Source organism: Ceratosolen solmsi, unplaced genomic scaffold, assembly GCF_000503995.2.
Source record: "Ceratosolen solmsi marchali unplaced genomic scaffold, CerSol_1.0 scaffold25, whole genome shotgun sequence".
NCBI classification, from domain to species: Eukaryota; Metazoa; Arthropoda; class Insecta; order Hymenoptera; family Agaonidae; genus Ceratosolen; species Ceratosolen solmsi.
In genome coordinates, this window is record NW_011948444.1 from 1698967 (window position 1) to 1720101 (window position 21135).

At 27.6% G+C, this 21135-nt stretch overlaps 3 protein-coding genes across 3 annotated transcripts in view; 2 read left to right on the forward strand and 1 right to left on the reverse strand.

Moving 5' to 3' along the window:
- Nucleotides 1-314: 314 nt before the first annotated feature.
- Rox8 (TIA1 cytotoxic granule associated RNA binding protein Rox8) lies at nt 315-4207 on the reverse strand. The gene is made up of 3 exons (XM_011504366.1): nt 3538-4207; nt 1906-2202; nt 315-1232 (listed from the first exon to the last, which is right to left on the reverse strand). The coding sequence occupies exons 1-3, from the start codon at nt 4129-4131 to the stop codon at nt 936-938; spliced, it is 1188 nt and encodes a 395-aa protein (XP_011502668.1). The 5' UTR covers nt 4132-4207; the 3' UTR covers nt 315-935.
- A 2765-nt stretch (nt 4208-6972) lies between these two features.
- On the forward strand, nt 6973-16164 carry Gcn2 (eukaryotic translation initiation factor 2 alpha kinase Gcn2). The gene is given in 15 exon segments (XM_011504367.1): nt 6973-7141; nt 7226-7395; nt 7729-8542; nt 9029-9403; nt 9980-10525; nt 10636-10802; nt 11028-11473; nt 11553-11778; nt 11780-11821; nt 11904-12423; nt 13576-14058; nt 14229-14359; nt 14765-15179; nt 15439-15797; nt 15989-16164. Coding segments are annotated over 15 exon segments (4878 nt in total). The 5' UTR covers nt 6973-7084; the 3' UTR covers nt 16116-16164.
- Nucleotides 16165-17979: 1815 nt separating this feature from the next.
- Nucleotides 17980-21135, forward strand: part of Sptz (zinc finger FYVE-type containing 26 spastizin) — a 16287-nt gene continuing 13131 nt past the window's right edge. Inside the window, exons 1-4 of the mRNA XM_011504392.1 lie at nt 17980-18050; nt 18128-19507; nt 20387-20533; nt 20902-21128. Coding sequence (XP_011502694.1) covers nt 18048-18050; nt 18128-19507; nt 20387-20533; nt 20902-21128 — 1757 coding nt within the window. The 5' untranslated portion in view covers nt 17980-18047. The remainder of the gene's footprint in view (nt 18051-18127; nt 19508-20386; nt 20534-20901; nt 21129-21135) is intronic.

Below are 21135 nucleotides of genomic sequence, written 5' to 3' on the forward strand. Positions count from 1 at the left end.
TAATAAATAAAAAAAATATAACTGAAATGCTTCTAAGCCACTGGCGATTACAGTTTGCAAAGCAAAGATAAGTTCATAGGCGTAAGGATCATCACCTTAATTATGCACTGGATGAGAGCCCTGCATACGTGTTTAACAGCGTACTTACAAAAAATTCTAGCTACATCACAGGCGCTGTGTCTAGCTATCGTTTTTTTTTATTTATTTTACGCTTATGTATTAATAATTATCATGATTGACTCAACATGAATAATCAAACATTCAAAAGTGACAATATATCCATTCAATAACATGACTGAACTAAGAGAACATAGTATTTGAAAAAGGCATGAAGATTAAGAATAGAAAGGAGGTAGAGAACAAAGAAAGAAGATATTTAAAAATACAACAATCACAGTGGTCATATCATACGCATACATGCTAGTATACGTTACACAACGAATGCAGGGCTCTACAGGAGCCTCGAAGATAGATTTAAATATATACCGTCTTTTTTTTATTTTCACCAACTTTTCTGTTTCAAAACAATGCAAAAGTTTTATCTATCTTCTACAATCCTATCCACTATATATAAGAAAAACAAAAACAATTGTTTTTTTTTTAACTCTTCTTTAATGCATATCTAGGAAAGTGTATTAACTGTATACTAATTCAACAAATCATTCATTTGAGTTTATATGAATGCCTTAACTGTCGAATAATGTACAAGTATTGTTGTTTCTAAACGCGCGTATATGTGTGGGTGCGTGTATATGCGCATATATGAATGTGCGTATGTGTGAGTGTGTAATGGAAATAGACGTATAATAGAAGATGACCGGTATATATCAGTCTATTTTCGAGGAAGTCCTATGTCAAGTGTTGTGTACAGAACTTTCAGCTGTCATTTTTTTGTTGTTGTTTTTTTATTTTTATAAATTTTCTGCCAATCCGTTTCATTGCGTGGGATACTGCGGCGGCATGGTATAAGTTACCATTGGTTGTTGTCCCGGCGGTAAGGGTGCAGCCGGTGCCGGTGGTGCTGTACCTCCCTGTCCAGGTTGCCATGTACCTGCCGCTGGTGCAGGCATCCGCATGCTGTTCATATATTGAGCCTGTTGCTGGCCATAATATTGGCCATAGTACTGGGCAGGCTGAAGGAATTGACCCTGCATTTGTGGATAACCCTGAGGATACCAGTAGCTCATTTGCTGCCCATATCCATATGCATACTGACCTGCTCCTGCTGTAACCTGCAGAGAAATAATATATTACTAATAATACTAAAATAAAAATATAATTATTATTTTATAGATATTATAATTTTTAATTAGTTACCATATACAAGCAAATGTATTTAAATGATTAAATTAATTATATTACTGTTAACTTATATTATACTGTTATTAATAATAGAATGTTAGAAAATTTCAAATAAATGATAAAAAGTCAAATACAATCAAATTAGTTGAAAATAGTATGGATATAGAACAATCAATTTTAAGATCTACATTTTATATAGTTTAGTATGTTAATTACTGATTTAATATTAACTTCACTTATTAAAGTCTGTTAAATTTCTTTTATTAAAAACATTCATATTATTTATAAATAAAATAGACAAATTTTATTTTACCAAGGAGACTATATTAATATGAAATATATTAATACAATATATTTCAATAAAAGTTGGGATTCTAGGATTTATCATAATGCAGTTTATCCATAAAAATTTTAATCTATTAAATATTGTTTAGATTTATATATTATTTTTCTCGTTTATATAATGAGCCTTAAATACAAAGATATAAATTCTTATATAGCCACAAAAATGCTGCTTGTATTTTATTATTAAAATAAAATATTACAATTATACTATTTTCAATTTTTATTTAATTAGAAATAGAAAAGTTGTTCAACACTAACCTGCTGAGCCTGTTGATTTGCATTGGGTCCTACACTATTTGGATCACCATTTTCCTTTCCCCAAAAACATTTAACAATGCTACCATTTATTTCTGTATTATGCGTTCTCTCTATAGCATGTGTTGCAGACTCCTTTGTAGTAAATTTAATAAAAGCATAACCCTTATCCTTAAATATTCTAGTTTCAGATATAGAACCGAAAGGTGCAAATGTCTTAAATATCAATTCTTCTGTAATCCCATTTGTAAACCCTCCACAATAGACGGTACAATTGGTTGGACTGCTTTGGTTATAAACCTAATATTAGGAACACCAAAAAAATGTTCAATTATGAATCATAAAAAAATTTTAAATATATAATCATATAGTTACAATAATACAAGCTAAATTTCCAAATGATGAAAATAAATATAAATTATACTTATTTTTTATACATGAAAGTGATTTTAATATCACTCTTACGAAAATGAATACCATATTAATAACCAAAGACAATTCACTTTAATAAAGTTATAGTTTTATCATATATCTAAATATACCTATAAGACGAATAATAGTTTGTATTTATTAAGAAGATGAAGTATTTTTTAAATATTATTTAACATTACCACTTATATAAAAAAATTTAAATACTAATAATTGACAATAAAGAAAAGTTTCAAAAAAATTAAGAAAAAAAGGAAATAGCATTCATTATTGAATTTTATGTTTTTTAATTGAATTAGAGAATATGAAATAAAATTAATTATTTATGTAATATTAAAAATGTTTAAATTGACTATTATTAATTATCGTTATTAAATTTTATATGAAACAAATTATTACAGATAATAAATTACTAATACAAACTTAAGTATTTAGACATACTGAAGGATACATGAAATTTTGTAATAATTCATACAAATAAATTCTTATAAAAAAAAATTAAAAATACAATTTAAAAATGCATTGTTGGAGATAAAAAAAAATAGAAAAAGTTACATAATGAGATATTTATGAGTTTTTGTTCTTTTTCATATTGTTAATATAGCAAAACTTCAAGTAAATATAAATTTCTTTTTGAGAGTTCGTTTGTTTGATATAAAAAAGAATTAATAATTCAATTACTCCTTGTTAAAGTAAAAAAATATTAAAAACAATAAGCTAAAATATATTTAATTATACAGATGCATTATTAAAAAATATATATGTTTCATCGTAAAAGGAAACACATTCAATTTAAGGATTTCAAATATTCCTTTTATAAATCGAACAAATAAAACTCAAAATTTGAGATCAAACAGGTGGTTTTATATGAAGTTTTTACATATGTTTGAACTAGTTTTAAAAGCACCTGTTCCTTGAAATCAGACACTGTATGGTATTCTGATTCCAGAAGAAATATATTCAGAAATAATCAGAATTTCGACAGCATCCAATTTCAAATATATAATAATACTCTTAAAACCATGAAATGTATAGTAATTTCCATGGATTCAAAAATTAATGTTCAATCTGAAACAGGAGATATGTCAACATGAATATTTTGTGAGCTTTAACCCAAACAAACCCATCGTACAAGAGGACTGTTTGCGAAGGGAAGCAGTCGATGCCCATAATCGCCAGACTCTCTCTCGTCATCAGCCAACGTACCTCCTCGTAGTTGGGTTTGCTGTTGGCTGCGTGCCTAGGCCTCTCAGACCTTGGTGGCGGCGGCTTCCTTGTCGACCAGTTTGTCCTGATGCTGCGCGAGCCTAGCCACTGACCATTCATTGCAGCTATTGCCGCCTCGGCGTCGCTCTTCTTCACGAACGATACGAAAGCATAACCTTTGCTCTTAAGCGTCTGAGGATCGCGAACAATTCTGCAATTGCTGATCTCCCCGAAGGGTGTAAAGGCCTCACGCAGCGTCTGTGTCTCAATCTCAGGCGACAGATCACCGACGAATATATGATGATGATTGCTGGTGTCAAGCTTGGGTTGATTACCCGGACTCGTGGCCCAGTTAACCTTCATTTCCTTTTGAAGAAAGACGCGCTTATTCATGGCGGCGAGGGCCGTAGCCGCACACTGGTGATTCGTGAACTCTACGAAAGCATAAGGATCGTTGCCAGCTTCGCGAATTATCTTGCAACCTTTGACATGGCCGATCTGGGTGAAGAGGGCACATAGCAAATCCTCAGATACGGATACGTCGAGATTGCCCACGTACAACGTACGCGGGTTACTCTCCTCGCTCATGCTCATGGCACTGAACGTTAGCTGCTGCTGCTGTTGCTGTTGCCGCTGCTGCTGTTGCCGCTACTGCTGTTGCTGCTGCTGCTGTTGCTGCTGCCGTTGCTGCTGCTGCTGCTGTCGCTGCTGCTGCTGCTGCTGTCGCTGTTATTTCTTTCAACCTTGACTGCGGCACAACAGCACCTACACTCTCGCTCGCAACGCGCGCTTACCTCGACGTCGTGAGAGCGCCCCTAGCTCCTGCGACTGTTCCTTCCGGGAGAAAGAGGAAAAACGCGTAAACTCGCTATCTCCGTTACTCTTTTTATCTTTCTCTTTTTGTCTCCTTACGCGCTCTCCTTTTGCTGCGACTGGCCGGCAAGCGAGACAGGCGGCAGCGGCCACCTTTTTATTCTCTCTTTCTCTCTCACGTTCTGTTACACGCTCGTACTCGCTCTCTCGTCCCCCTCGCTCACACACACACACACTTTCTCTCTCTCTCTCTCTCTCTCTCTCTCTTTCTCTGTCTCAAAGACCGCGTTGACGTGTGCCCGCGCAGCAGCAACTTCTGTCTCTTTTTTCTGGAAAATTTTAAAGCTAGACAATTCACACTTTTAACCGCCGTCTCGAGAGATCGGCATCGAGGCAAACGGAAGACTTCTCTCGCGATACTCGCTTTTTTCGATTCTTAATTTTATCTAGAATTCTCTCTCTCTTTATCTTTCTTGTTATTCAAGCTGTTATATCGTACAATACTTCGTCTCCCTCTATTGGGCTAGATGCGTGTGTGCGCGCGCGCGCATATGTACATTAACGTCGCCAACGCGGGCGGTTGAAGTTGAAAACGTGATGCTGCTCCACTACACCCAGAACACTTAGCACTCCGAAGCAATCGTCAGCAGTGTCAGCACTTAGCTAGCCTATCACCTATGTGATGCTAATACATAAGATGGCCGACCCTTTGCGCTTGCGGTCACTCACGTATGCATATGACATGAACAGAATTAAGCGAAATGCGAGCTTCGCTAGCAATATTTTACGAATTATGTATATAATAAATAATTACTTATAAGTATTTGCAAAGTTATTTTTATTTTTATCTGCATGCATTTTGTCAATAAATATAGGAAATATTTACCAAACGGCTACTAAGAATTTACTGTGCAAGCACGATGTAATGCCATGCATAAAAAATCGTGAACAGCCGGCAACTTTATATTTTCAAATACTAATTCGTCACATATGTCGATTTTATTCCTATCTCGAAAACGGATATATTTAATTACACAAGCTTAGTTAATTTCCTTTCTCTTTCTTACTTTTTTGTGTATAATATGAAAAAGCTCATGTGAATTAGGGATCTCAATTATAGCAAATAATACATTTATTTATTCATTTTTATTTTTTTATTATCTTTATTGTTATTTATATAACAAGCCAAATAAAATAAAAAGAACATTAATAATAATTTAAAACAAATATGTAAAACATTTTTTACGTTTTTTTTTTTTTTTTTTTTTTTTTTTTATTTTTTTTTTTTTATATTTCTTAATTAGTTATATTAATAACAAGTTATAATCGGCTTTCTAAATTGTAATAAATGATTTACTTGATTTTTTTTAATATTTTGTGTTATTTTTTAATCGTCCCTTTGTTTTTTTTAATTTACGTAATTTAATTTTTTTTACTAGCTATATTACGTGTTATACACTATATATTACTATTAACATTATTAGATAAAGTCAGATGCATAAAACAAGGTAAGACACTAGCGCGAAAAAGCCGGCGATCCGTTCAACGAATCATAGAGATGGATTTTATAACTGCCATAAGGTTTCGATTTTATAATATTATTTGATTTTTTAGTCTCTTCATCATGTAAATTATTATTTATTCCTTATATGATACGAATGGAACCTCTGATATTTGTATTCCATTGAACTAAATTAATTGTAACAAACAATCGGGTTAAAGAATTATACCTTTAATATAAAATATTTTATAATATAATTTTTTATATTACTAATTAAGCATTATAGGTATAATGATGATAAAAAAATATCTCTAATAAAAAAAAATTTTATTTAGAAAACAAAAAATAAATTTTTAAAAGTTATCTTGAACTATACATATTTTTTAATATTTAATAATTATTATGGGTGTGGCGTGTACCCACTATGCACGTATATGAAATTAAATGGAAATGAGGATATTTTATTTCAAAAATATATTTTAAAATTATCTAAAAAAAATTTTAATTTATTATATTTTGGATAATTATAATTTAAAAAATTACTCTCTTACTATAAATATGTATCATAGTAATATTAGTTGAAAATTCATAATTTCATCATATTTTGCACAATAATGCACAAAGTTAATAATCAATACAAAAGAATAATAAAAATAATTTTATTTCCCGCATTCTCACAATGTCAGTGCATCATATTATTTATGATATACTTTAATAACACATAATTTCTTACATATTCTATGAAAATTAATATTAGCTTTCTTTACTGTAAGGATTACAAAACTTTCAATTTAATATCAGATAGTCGTGCTTAAACAGAATCGATTATAATGGAACGTTGGTTGTTTTTGTCAATTTACGTCATTTATTCCAATAAATGAATATACTCCACAGAAGTAGTCGGTACTTTTCATTCTGCAGTTGCTTTTGAACTTAATAAAGGAAACATGGGACAAATACCTCTTTTCATATAAACTTTTGTTATACATAAGTAATTTTTTATTGAATTACCATCATGTAGTAAATAATAAACTCTATAGGCATTAGTGTGTCTATTGCCAATTTTTTTATAAACCGTTATCTCATCATAATCTAATATTACGTTCGAATGATACGATTGAGGTTAAACTAGTATACTTAGTTTCGTTTGTAAATACATTTAGAACTACAAGTCAAAACTTCGCGTTGTATAGAGGCTCTTTTAAAATGAGCGTTTAACAATTAGTTCGCAAAATGTCACAAGTTGAATCAAACCAAGATCGGCAAAATAATGAATTCGAAGTTTTAAAAGTAAGATTAATACATATAACATTATGCAAACGTAAAATATCATCAGGTATATTTAAAATTTTTTTTCTTTGTACATAAATATAGTCCATTTTTGGAGATGAACTACATGATAATCGTAAAAATAAACAAAAGAAAAAATGGCAACCGTTGGATATATCTGTTACACTCACACCGCAAAAAGGAATGTCAGGGCCAGCAGAAGTTTATGTTCAAGTTGATTTACATGTTATTTGTGGAGATAAATATCCTAAAGAGTAAGTTTGTTAAAATAAAAACATTATATTAATAGAAATAAAACATATTTATTAATATACTGTATTGTATATGAGGTAATATTTAAATATATTGAAATAAATTCAAATATTACTTTATTTATGTTCTTTTTACGGTAGTATTTTATCTAATCATTTTTAAATCAAATTTTGTTATTTAAATTATTTAAAATTTAATTAATATTTACTATTTATTATAAATTTTTCTTTGTATTACTAGATTAAATTGGAAGAAACTTTTATATATTATTCATTTTTATTTTAATGTAGTGCAAATATTAATTATATAAATATCAATATTTAAATATTTTTTAGAGTTCCCAAAATTCAATTACAAAATAGTAGAGGTTTATCTCATCAACAAATAGCAATTCATCTCTCTGAATTAGAAAATTTGGCAAAACAGCTAAAAGGTGAAGTTATGGTTTTCGAACTTTGTCAGCATGTACAAAAATTTCTTCATGAACATAATAAACCAGGATACAGCAGTTTTTATGAAGAAATGGTATTAAAACGTCAAGAACGAATCCAAAGTGAATTGCATGAAAAACAGTTAAAAGAAGATAAAGAACGACAAGTTTTACAAGATGAAATTTTAAAACGAAAAGAAGCACTTAAAGCAGAAATGCGTAATCGCCGCGAATCAGCACGTTTATCGCTCGAATCCGACCCTATTTTATCACAATCGATACCATCTTCTCCACATGAACGAATCAGAACTTATTCTAGAAGAAGATGTATGAGTACATCTGAGAGTTCTGAAGGATCATTGTGTGAGCATAGAGGGACAAAGCTTTTACATTTTGATAATAACAAAGGCGAACGACAAATACATAGAGGAAAATGTTTAGGTCACAGTGTAAAGGGATCCGTAGTGTATGCCGGCGTTGATATGATAACAGGAGAATTATTGGCTGTTACAGAGTGGACATTAAAATGTGGTATATCTGAAGATCATGAAAATCATGAAACATCAAACTTACAACACTCTATGAAACAAATTGCTAGCATTGAACAAGAACTAAATCATTTACATAGATTACACCATCCCAATCTTGTACATTATTTAAATATGAAATACTTGCAAGATAAAGATAATATAATAATTTATACTTTGCAAGAATTTGTGGTAATTATATTTTTTTACTTGAAGAATATTTTATTTTAATTAATAATCAATTAAAATATTAAGTCATACATTATGAATTAAAAAAAAAAGATTTTATAGTCTTTCAGATACTTAATTTTAAATAAAATACAAACAGATATTGAAATGATTTCCCACCTTGTCCATTTCCAAAGATTCTCCAAACTATTTTTGCATTTGCCCAGGAAAAATATTTCTTATCAAGCAAAAAAATTTAAGTGTAAATTATGATATACAAGTATTCAAATCGTTCTTTTCTACATTTAAAATTTTTTTTATTTTTCAATAGCTAATTTTCCATTCATACAAATACTTATTAGCTTATAATAATATTTATTTATAGATTATATATATTTACATACATTAAATATGTGCATCTGCAATTGTTAAATTATATATCTAATTTAATTAAATAGTTATATCTAAAATAATTTAGATAAAAAAAATATTACAAATATATTTTTATAGGTTGGAACAACGTGTTCATTTTTCCTCATGGAAAACATTCCAGTTGATACAGATATGCTTAGGTACTTAGCTATGGGAATTTTATCTGCCCTTCAATATCTCCACAAAAATAATGTTGTTCATAAAAATCTTAGAGATTCAAGCATTCATATTGATCGCACTGGTGTTGTCAAGCTGTCTGATTTTTCTCTAGATAAAAGACTATCAGATATTTATCAAGCAAGCTGCTTAGCTAAAATAGAGCATGACTTTCCTACAATTCAAGGAAGAGGAGGGAAAAAAGCTGATATTTATAGATTTGGTATTCTTTTACTTTCCTTATTGAGAGGTACAATTATTTCAGATAAAGATATAAAAGTTGATTCAACATTACAGGTAATCATAATATACGCTAAAAAATTTAATTTATTTTTATAAGTCCTGTTTTTATTTCATTGTTAAAATAATTTGATTTGAAATAAATAAGTATAATTGAAATAAGTATCATTACAAATTCATAGGACTCTACGTTTAAAAGCAAATTACTTTAATTTAATAAATTTTTATATTAATTGCAATCTTCACATTTTAAAAATTAAATATACCTACATTTATACTTTATTATATTATTTATTATTAAAATAAATGATCAATAATTATATAGTCATAAATTAAAATTTTTTAATAATTATGTCAAATTAAATTTTGTTATTCCTCAATACATACCAAAATATTTGTGATTAAATCATATATTTATATCTTTCTACTAATTGATTCTATTAATATTAATTAATTTAATTTATACGCAAGGAATAAATTTGAAACAATAATAATTACAATATATAATGATATTAATATTACTGTTTAATGTTCAATTCTGTTTCATTTGTAATATTTGCAATTCATTTTGTTAAAAACTATTATTATTTATAGATGTTTAAATTACAATAATGAGCGATATATTATTTTTAGCCAGATTTAAGAGATTTTATAAACAAATGTCTTGTGAGTGATGAACGAACTCGTTGGTCTGCAGAACAATTATTACAACACTGCTTTATTCGGGCACCACTTGAACGTGGATTATCACCTCCAAGACTAGATGGTAATCAAGAACAAAATCGAGTCGAGCCAGAACAAGAACCAGATGCTGATATGCATTTTTATCTCCCTGCCTTTGGTGGACAATCACGAATTCAAAATGAATTCGAAGTACTTAAATGGCTGGGTAAGGGAGCTTATGGAGATGTTTTAAAAGTCCGAAATAAATTAGATGGAGGTATATATGCTATAAAACGAATTGAATTAAATCCCAAAAACAAACAGTTAAATAGAAAAATAACGCGCGAGGTAAAATTGCTGTCTCGATTAAATCACGAAAATGTCGTACGGTATTATAATTCCTGGATCGAGAGTGCAACCCTTGATGATTCCACAAGACATAGTAGATTTACACCATCTATTACACCTTCAATCAAATTTACGTCAACGTCAAATAAAACATCGAGCGTTGACGATGTAAGTTTATTTGCATAAAATTAATTTTTTTTTCTATATGTTATTAATTTCTTTAATAATTTATATTGTTATTTGATATTATCATTATTATTTATTTTTTAATTGTACAGTATTTGGGGAATGCAAACATTGAAAAATTAGCTCCACCGATGCATGATGTTGAGTGGAATGTTTCTTATGAATCCAGAACAAGTGCTGCATTATCAGCAGATAGTGAAGAGGATAACAGTGACCACTCTAGTGATGTATCGGATAGTGACGAAGACTGGGCTTTCATGTAAGTTTTCTAAAATAATTTTACTTGTTAGGGGATAATTTTATTTTATTTTATCTAAAATTTTAATTATTATATTAGATTTATTATAATATAACATTTTATTCTAATTAATATAAGTAATGAATTTAATTTAAACAAATTTTAAAATGATCAACTAATCATAAATACTTTATTTATTCAAACATATATTTTTAAAATTTTAAAATTAATATATAATCAAATCAGCATGAGAACTAGAATTGACTCTTCTGATAGTATAGAATTTGAAAAGGATGAAATGTCACAATCATTAGATTCCGTACAAAACTCTCAAGATTTAGTTGTTGAAAAAAATAAAAGTGAAATTGAAAAAGACGGTATATTAGTGAAAGAGATTCAATTTATGTATATACAAATGGAATTTTGTGAAAAAAGTACATTAAGAACGGCAATTGATAACGGACTGTATGAAGATGAAGAACGAATTTGGCGTTTGTTTAGAGAAATCGTTGAAGGTTTAGCACATATACACCAACAAGGAATGATACATAGAGATTTAAAGCCAGTAAATATATTTTTAGATAGCAATGATCATGTAAAAATTGGAGATTTCGGTCTAGCAACAACAAATATTTTTTCAACTCTAACACAAACCATAGAAGTTGAAAAAGAATGTCAAATAACTGATAAAAGTATTCTAATATCCAAAACAATTAATTTAAAATTAATACTAAAATAAATAACAATAAAGGTTTTATTATGATTTTATAGGCGTTAGTTTTGACATGGACGATTTGGGTTCAATGACTGGTCAAGTTGGCACAGCCTTGTATGTAGCACCAGAATTGTCTGCACAAGCTGCAAAAGCTATATATAATCAAAAAGTAGATATTTACAGTTTAGGAATAATTTTTTTTGAAATGTGTTATAAGCCATACATAACTGGAATGGAAAGAGAGAAAGTCTTTTTAAATCTTCGATCTACAGAAATTATTTTAATTAAATGAAAGGGGTATGTCTAGTCAAATTCACCTTTTACGGTAATCCCAAATTTTTTTTTTTAATTAAAAATACATGTATTCAAATTATATAAAATTTTTACTATATGGATTTTCTCAACAGCTGGTTATTAAATCACGATCCAAGTCAGCGACCAACATCGCAAGAGTTGTTGGCTTCTGATTATTTACCTCCTCCCCAACTAGAAGAGGCAGAACTTCAAGAAATGGTTCGTCATACACTGTCTAATGTTCAGAGTAAAGCTTATAAATATCTCGTTGCTTCTTGTTTTTCACAAGAGGTAACGCCTGCAGAGGATATAACATATGATATGAATTTACCAGCTCGAGTAACAACGAATTCTGTATTACCGAAAACACGCTTTTTTCAAGAAAATATTAAATCAAAAGTTGTAGAAGTCTTTCAAAAACATGGAGGTATAAATGTTACAACTCCACTACTTATGCCTAAATCAGGTCCACTTTATAATGTAACTGATAGTTGCGTTCGACTAATGACACGTACCGGGAGTGTAGTGTCTATACCACACGATTTGCGCGCACCGTTTGCTAGATACGTTGCATGGAATAATATTTCTAATATACGAAGATATTCGATTGAGAGAGTTTATAGAGAGAAAAAGGTAATAGAAAAAGAGAAAATTTTATTAATGATATTTGTTTGTTATTTGTATATAAATGTATAATTAAAATATTAAACTGTAATATCAAAACATTTTAAATTTTGCAAAATATGAATAATTTCATGTTTAAATTTTTAATAAATAGAAATAAGAACATTTTTTTAAATGATATAAGCATTTAATTCTCAAAATTGCCATAAAAAATATTTGTTTATCATAAAATAAAATTTAAATAAAAATAATTTATATTCATAATAATTCAACCAGTAAGAAATTTGTTTAATTCTGTAAGTTTGTTGTTCATGAATATGTTATCACGAAGTAGACATTGAATATAATTTATTATTAAAAATACTTGTTAAAATAATAATGACTTTAAAATTAAATTTTAGAATGAACCTTGAAACATTTAAAATAAAATAAATTCTTATAATTACATAATTATACTTCTGTAGTTATTATTGTATAATAATGTATTTATTAGTTGAAGTTGTTAACTTATTTTTAGCAAATTATATGAAATCAAATTAAATAGATTCATGAATGATATATGATGATTTCGTATATTTTATACATGACGTCTTTAAATATTTCATATAAATTAAAATTGTATGTGTCTATGGATTTGGCCCTTTCGATTACATTTGAAAAAATTAGACATTAAATATAGTTTGATCTTCGTACATAAATAAAAGCTATATAAAAGACTAATTATTTTAATATAATAATTTACTTACCAATAATAATCGAAATATACAATATGTAGTAAATTTTATTAAATATTCTTTGAGAAAAACATAAATGTAGAATTAGAATTTAAAAACTTATACAATATATATATATATATATATATATATATATATATATATATATATATATATATATAATATCATAATATGATTTAATATTTTGTCAAAGTTTCTTAATTTAATCATAGTATATAATAATAACTTGTATTTACTTTTTTCTTTAGACATATTATATAACTATGTTTAAGTAAATGTGAAACAGCTCGAGAAGACATAGTAATTTTTATATTCATAATACCAATTATTGCATAGTAAGGCAATTCAGCTATCTTTAAAAAAAATTCATAATTACGTATGTGAAATAACGTATTAATTTTAAATAATCTTTTGAATAATTCTTTAGGTTCATGGTTTTCATCCGCGAGAGCTCTACGAGTGCGCGTTTGATATAATAAGTCCAATGGGTAACAATTTGATGACCGAAGCAGAACTTATATCCATTGCTTGGGAAATTTGTAACGAAATACCTCAACTACAGGAGCGTAACTTTACTGTTCGTATAAATCATACATCGCTATTACAAGCCGTTCTCATGTACTGCGGGATAGAGCGTGAAAAGTATCAAGATATTTACTCAATATTGTGCGATGCTCGTGATGGTAAATTCTCTCGATTCCAAGTGCAAACTCATCTGATAAGTTTGTGCCTTACTGATCAAGCTATGGAAACTCTTTTTAATCTATTTGAGACTGAAAGTTCAGTTACAAAAATCGCGAGCGTACTCAAGACAATTACTAGAAGAAAAGGAGATGCAGCTGCCCTTGCGAAAGAAGGTCTTAGAGAAATCGAAACTGTTATAGCTAATGCAGAAGCTTTGGGTGTTAAGGTAATTAAAGTGATTCTCTATTTAAAATTCAAACGTAGCTATAAAACGAGCTATAAACAAATTTATAAAAAAATATAACTAAACTCTTAAATTTCAATACACATTATACATATACAAATTTATTATTTCATTCAAACTCTTTACACATCTCATTGGATTTTTTTTTTCAGTGGCCAATTACAGTACTTCCATTATTAGTACATAATATTCAACAATACAGTGGTATAATTTATCAAGTTACATGCGAAATAAAACGAAGGCGTAGGCGTAACGGTCAAGATGTTATTGCAGCAGGCGGAAGGTATAATACAAATTTTGGTACCATTTTTTATTATTTTATTTATGTTTTTTAATCGACATAAAGAACTTGTTACATTTTTTAAAATTTATATTAGTTCATAATTTATAAAAGTAGCATATAAAATTAAATTCATCAATAATGATCGATTTTTAAAACACTAAAAGTATTTTATAATATTTATAATAAATCTATATTGTAAAAGAAGTCTAAAACTATTCATGTTATATAGATTCAAATTAATATTAAAATTAATTAAATATATTAAATTTAATTATAATTAAATTATATAATAAATATAATCAATATAATAAATAAAATAAAAATAATTTAAAAATTATTAAAATTCCAATTAATATTCAAATTAATATTAAAAGTTATAAACATTAAAATATTTGAATTGACTAGGTACGATAAGATGCTCGCCTCATTCCGGCAAATATTAGAGCGTACGGGTATGACCAATAAAGAAAGCAAACAATTTGGTGTGGGCATTAGCATATCCCTAGACAAACTACTTTGTGCTGCAGGTGAATTAATGACGGATCTGTGTTACGAAAACAAATTTGCTATTGACGTAGCTGTCTGCTGTGTAGATGGAGTTCCTCGACGTGAAAAAGAACTTGCCGACGTTCTTCGTGAGCTTTGGACACTCGGGCTTAAAGTTACCTGCTTAGATTTTTTTACATCCGAAGAAATTTTAGAATACTGCCAGGAAAATGGTGTTAATCATATTGTTATGTTGAAGAGCGGCGAAAAGGGCAGTTTGAGGATCGAAACATGGGAAAGAGATAGATATCAAGAACGGAAAATTAGCGTTCAAGTAAGATTATACCTATTTTTATTATTGTTACAAATTAATTAATTAATTTTTCATTAAACATTACTTATTCGTTTACAATAATATCGTTATTTTCATATTTCTTATTGATAAGAATAAACAATTACAAAATTGAAAACATGTTTTGTATAATAAATTCATTTAAATATTTAGTGCTTGAGTAAAGTTTGTTATTTTACTGTACATTTTTATTAACAGATTGTATATTTTTTTTAAAAAATGATGAAAATACTATTTTTAGGATATAGCTGAGCATTTTCAACGACAGACGGAAAGTGTGGTGCCGATAACCTTGAATAGATCAGAAAATAAATTAAGCACTAATACAGACGTGATGGTTTCATCAAATACTCCTATTAATGTTAATATCAACTTCGTACTTTCAAGTAGGGATAAAATGTCTGGAAGTGGCAGAAGAAGTTATAAAAACACCATTCTTGCACAAATGTCTTCTTATATGCAAAGAATATCACACAAGGTTCCTATCGAAGTATTTGCAGTTTTTCTTGAAATGACCGTGGTACGAACCATTACTAATTTTTTGGAAATCGATGAGGACGAACAAAACTTACAAAAAAGCATTCAAATAATAATCGACAAGTATGTATTATTTCGATAAATATTAATAAACTGCAAGTTACTGTTGAAAGTTAAATTTTAAAAATAAAACATAGTTTAATAATAAAATAATATAAGACGAAGAGGAAAAGATACTTAAGAAATAATGTGATATTTAAATTCAGTGTCACTTGTTGTCAGTATTGTTACAATAACTTTTTTTTATCTTACAGGCATCCACGTCATAAAAAGTACACTAAGCAGATTTGTGAGGAAATGTGGGAAGTTCGAAATGATAAATCACGTCCTGTTTTGATTCTTTATAGTCTGTCAGATAGTCGATACATGACACTGATGTAAAAAAGAATTAACAAATGTACAAAATATTGATAAAAATATATACATTTATTTTTACGATGACAAATGTTATTTAATATAATTATAATCGTTTACTTTATAATTTATTTAACCTGTTATTACAGATTTTTCTAATTAAGTTTTTAAACTTATAAAATTAAATGAGTTAATGGGTACAATTAATATAATAAAGTAATGATTTATTAATTTATTGAATTTAATATAATATTTATAATAGAAAAACTAGCCTATCATAAATTAATTTTTTTTTTTTTTTTTTTTTTTTTTTTTTATAAAATTTTTTTTTTTTTTTTTTTTTTTTTAGTAAATCAAAGTCTATATAAATGAAAAATCTAATATTAAATAAACACATTAAATTTAAGATGAACTGTCGAATCGTACTATTAAAAAAAAAATTTATACATTTCTATCTCTTTTGTATGCGCGCGCGTCTCGAGCAAAATTCTAACTTGATTTAAATCTGGAAAATAGGAATCTGCGCAGTAAGATAGATAACTATTCATATATTACGCATATTTTGGTTGCTTGTAGAATGACGTTTCAAAATAAAACAGTAATTGATTGTATTTTTCTATTTTTTCCTTAAGTGAAACATCGTAAAAACTTGATTTTATGGTGAATAATGAGATGCTGCAGAATTGTGTAAATTTCTATGACTATAGAAAATGTCAAAGAACTTGGAATTACTCGAGATACAAAAATATGTCATTTCGAGGTTATGGTATACAGCTTCCACCATCCTTGCCAAGGAAATCGAAAACCATTTGGTTGATTACACTAGAGATGACATTGAATACTTAAGCAAATTAATCAATACTAATGTGTAAGTTTTAACAAAAAATACACATTAAAAATTAAATGTTATATAAAATATACTTTGTTATGATTGTCTTTAAAAAAAATAGATTAAAAATTTTTTATCTTACTTATCGTTATAATTTTCAGACTTACATTAAAAAATAATGATCAAAATGAATGGATTAGCAATACATTGTTATTCTGGATTAATAAACATAATTCTACAAAAACCATAGAATTGGATCTTATTCAGTTTCATTATAATTTAAAATTAATTCACAATGAAATTCCAGAAATAGTAAAGAAGGTGTAGTGTTTTTTTGTAATTACAAATATATTTTACATTTCTTAAATAAACCTTTTAGTTCTATTGTGTCATATTGACAACAAAACTAAGAAGCTAAAATAATATAATCAATTTTAAAGCTTATTAAATATGTTAAATGAAATGTGACATAAGAAAACTAAAATCTTTATTGAAAATTTATACTATTTGTATAATCTCCAATGTTTTAATATGTGCAGGAACTATTAGAATTATTTAAATCAGTTTTTTATGCTGAACAAGGAAGCCTTTTGCATATAAATAAAGTTTCTAATAAATTATTTCATTTTTTGGAAACTGGTTTATTTAAAAAACCAACATTAACTTGTTGGCTCGTTAATAATTTAATGCACATATGGCCTGCTTCTTTGTTTTCATTAGATTATATTTTACAAGATATTTATTTGAACATTTTCAAATTACTAATAGGAAAAGAAGATATAAGTGAACTCTATAGTATATTATTGTGTATTTTATCAAAATTAAATATAACGGAATCTATTGAAAATGAACTACTATCCTGGCTTTATTCACAGATTTTTATGATATATGATAATAATCAAATAGAATTAGCTCTATATTCTAGAAAGACATTTAAATTCTTAAAAAAATGGCATCAATTTTTAGATGACAAAAATATTAGATCAACACCTATCGATAGCATAAAGGCAGTTAAAAAAATTAGTAGTGTTATATTTTTCACTAACAACAATTTATATAAATTTAATTTGAATGTTAAAGAACTAACTTTGAGAATAATAATAAGTGGTCTTCATTGGGTCTTAGATATTATGGTACAATCCATTTCATAAATTTTTATTGGATAATTTTTATTTATTTATATATATTTATTATTAATTTATTGTTACAGAATATGTGTTTAGTGCTCCTAAGTAATGAAAACTATGATGAGATTTCTAAGATTTTATCCTGTTCAGCTCTCAGAAATCTCTGGCCATCACTATTGATTCATTTTCTCCATAATTTACCTCATATTCAAATTAGCATTGAAGAAGAAATATGTGAAAAAAGTATTAATATTTGTGAATCAATACATTTTATATTGAACAAGTGTTCCTATATCCGATATGAATATAACGAACCAATACTTATAAATCTTAATGCATACTTGAACTGTCAATTAACTATAGTTAAATGGATTTTAAAACATAGAAAGAAGAATGCACCTACCGTTGTTGATCAAAATTTATCCGTGAAACATATTTTAAGTGGATTACAAAATACTTGCACACTCACAGTACTAAAAAAAAGTATTAACATTCATGAATGTGACTTTATGGAAATAGAGAGACTATTAAAAGATAAAGAACAAACTATGACAGTTTTTAAGTCATATCAAATCATGCAAACTACTTTAAAAGCTATATTAATGCATGAACTTTACAATGCACATACAAAAGAAATTACTGAAAATCTCTATTCAGAGATAGAATCTTTATTGAATGTTATAAGTCCATTGGATTTACGGTTAGAAGTAATTGAAAACATATTCTCCATGTTATTTCTGCGTTATAATGCACATTTTGATGTTACGGAAGGTACATCAGAGGAAGAAGATTATGATACTGCACTAACGGAGAAGGAAAGTCAAAGCTTAGCTTATGAAAGCAGAGAATCAGAGAAATATAGACATGGCTTTATCTGTAATAAATATTCTGTGAATCAATTTTTATATCATTTGAAACGATGCACTGTTCAAATTAGTATTGACTTTGCCAAACTAAGACAAGAAAGCAGAATCACAAAAGATTTAGAAGACTTGCAAAAGAGTATTTTTAACGTAGATAAAGCTATTACAGATGCTTTATGGCGTATAGAGCTTTTAACAAGCCTAGAATTTATTGAAAATAAGGATAATGTAGAGGATTCTTTTATCACTATAAATGATTTAGTTAAGACTTTAGATGAAAAACATGGCTTTAACTTTCGTTTAAAAAACAAATCTATTTTTTATAATGAGCCAACTGGGAGCTCATCTGAAGAAAGTAAATTTGATAAAAAATCAGATATTGATCTATCTTCAGACACAGGTTCGATAGATACTAATCTGAATGCAAACAAATTCAGAAGAAAAGCTAAGAATAATGCACCAACTGTGGAGTTAGTGGGTGTCGTAATGAAACACAGTAACTCCAAGTTAATTATCAACTTAATGTTAGCATCTAAAGAAAGCTTAGTTATTCAGTGTTTATGGAAAGGCAATTACATAAAAGCTCAAGAAGTTATTGAGGTATATATAATTTTTCAATTCTTGGATTTCATTCAATGATTATGAATAAACCGAATAGCTCATTAAGGATGTCTGTAAAATTCCTTGTAGCACTTTTAAATTTGTTTATACATGTTTATACAAGTAACCATTTAGATTAATTCCAATTTTATTTATAAATGATTTATTTTTCAAAGAATGTGTCTGAAAGCACTGTGTGATATCAATATAAATCATTATAAAAATGTAATGCACAATTGATTTGATAAATTTTAACACTGTTCAACTAGTAACAATTAATAAATCTATTTTTATTTGTCACTATTTTAAAATTATGGAATTCTGTGGTAATATTAGTAATCCTTATATTTTAAAGTATTTTAATTGGTTAAAAGTATTATTTTAAAAGTAACAACATTTGTGACTACAAAAAAGATTAATTGTACTATAATCTCGTTATATAAATGTATAATACTTAGGCTTATTTTTATAATATTATACACTATGTTTGTTGTTAATTTTTTCATAGAACCACGTTTGTCTGTAGAATTATTATAACCAAGTAATTTTCCTATTATATTATAATGTAAAAATGCAACAATCTGTATTTATTTATTTGTGTTATTAGTAATGAATTTAATATGTTTTGTTCAATTCGTCATCATTGTAATCATCCTCGTATGATAAAACATAATGACACCGTATTTGTTCCTGTCAATTCAAATAATATTTTTCTTCTAATTTCTTATTTAATAAATTAAAAATTTTGTTCTACAGACTATTTATAAAATTAATTAAGAAGACATGAAAATCAATACACAATATTGATATTAATTTTTCAATTAATTTAAACTTCATTTTGATAGTTGTGTAAGTAATACAAATATAAATTGCTTACAGATGTTTAATATGAGAAATACGTATTTAGATGGTCAAGTTCGATTTTCACAAGCAATGCAAAATTTTCGGCAAGAAATGATGAAACAAATTCATGCATCAGACACTTTGGATTATCCTATAAAAACTAAAGAATTTCAGATGTTGGAGGTAATTTTCACACAATAATAATATATTATAATTAACGTACAATAATTATATTACAAGTTTCACTTATTTATTTACTTATTAAATCTAATTAAAAAAATCATTAGCTATAACTTATTTTTTATATTGTGAATTATAGTTTATGAATTGGTTTAAATGTATTTTTTCAAACATAAGATACATTAAATGGATTTAATTATATGCACGTGAAATTTGGTTGCATACTTTATTCTTCAAATTAATTAATTAATTAATATTATTTTATTTTAAATAATTTTATAATTTCTTATTAATTTTTTTATCTACAAAGCATTTTATTTTTTTTCATTAAATTAATGTTTAATATTATAAAATAAATATAAATAATTCAGAATGTTCGTCGAGCAGCACAAGGTGGTTACTGGAGCTCTCGAATGACTAATCAGCTAGAGACATTCGTAGCCTCTCAAGAGTCGAACGCTCGGCTTCTTTGCTCTAACGCAAACGGTGCCCGTGAAATCCTTGCGCTCTGCGTGCTTGATCTTGCTTTAACGACGAATCAGAACCATCAACCCACCGCTAATCTACTCGATGTAGCTGTGAAGTATTTGAAACTGTCGTATAAA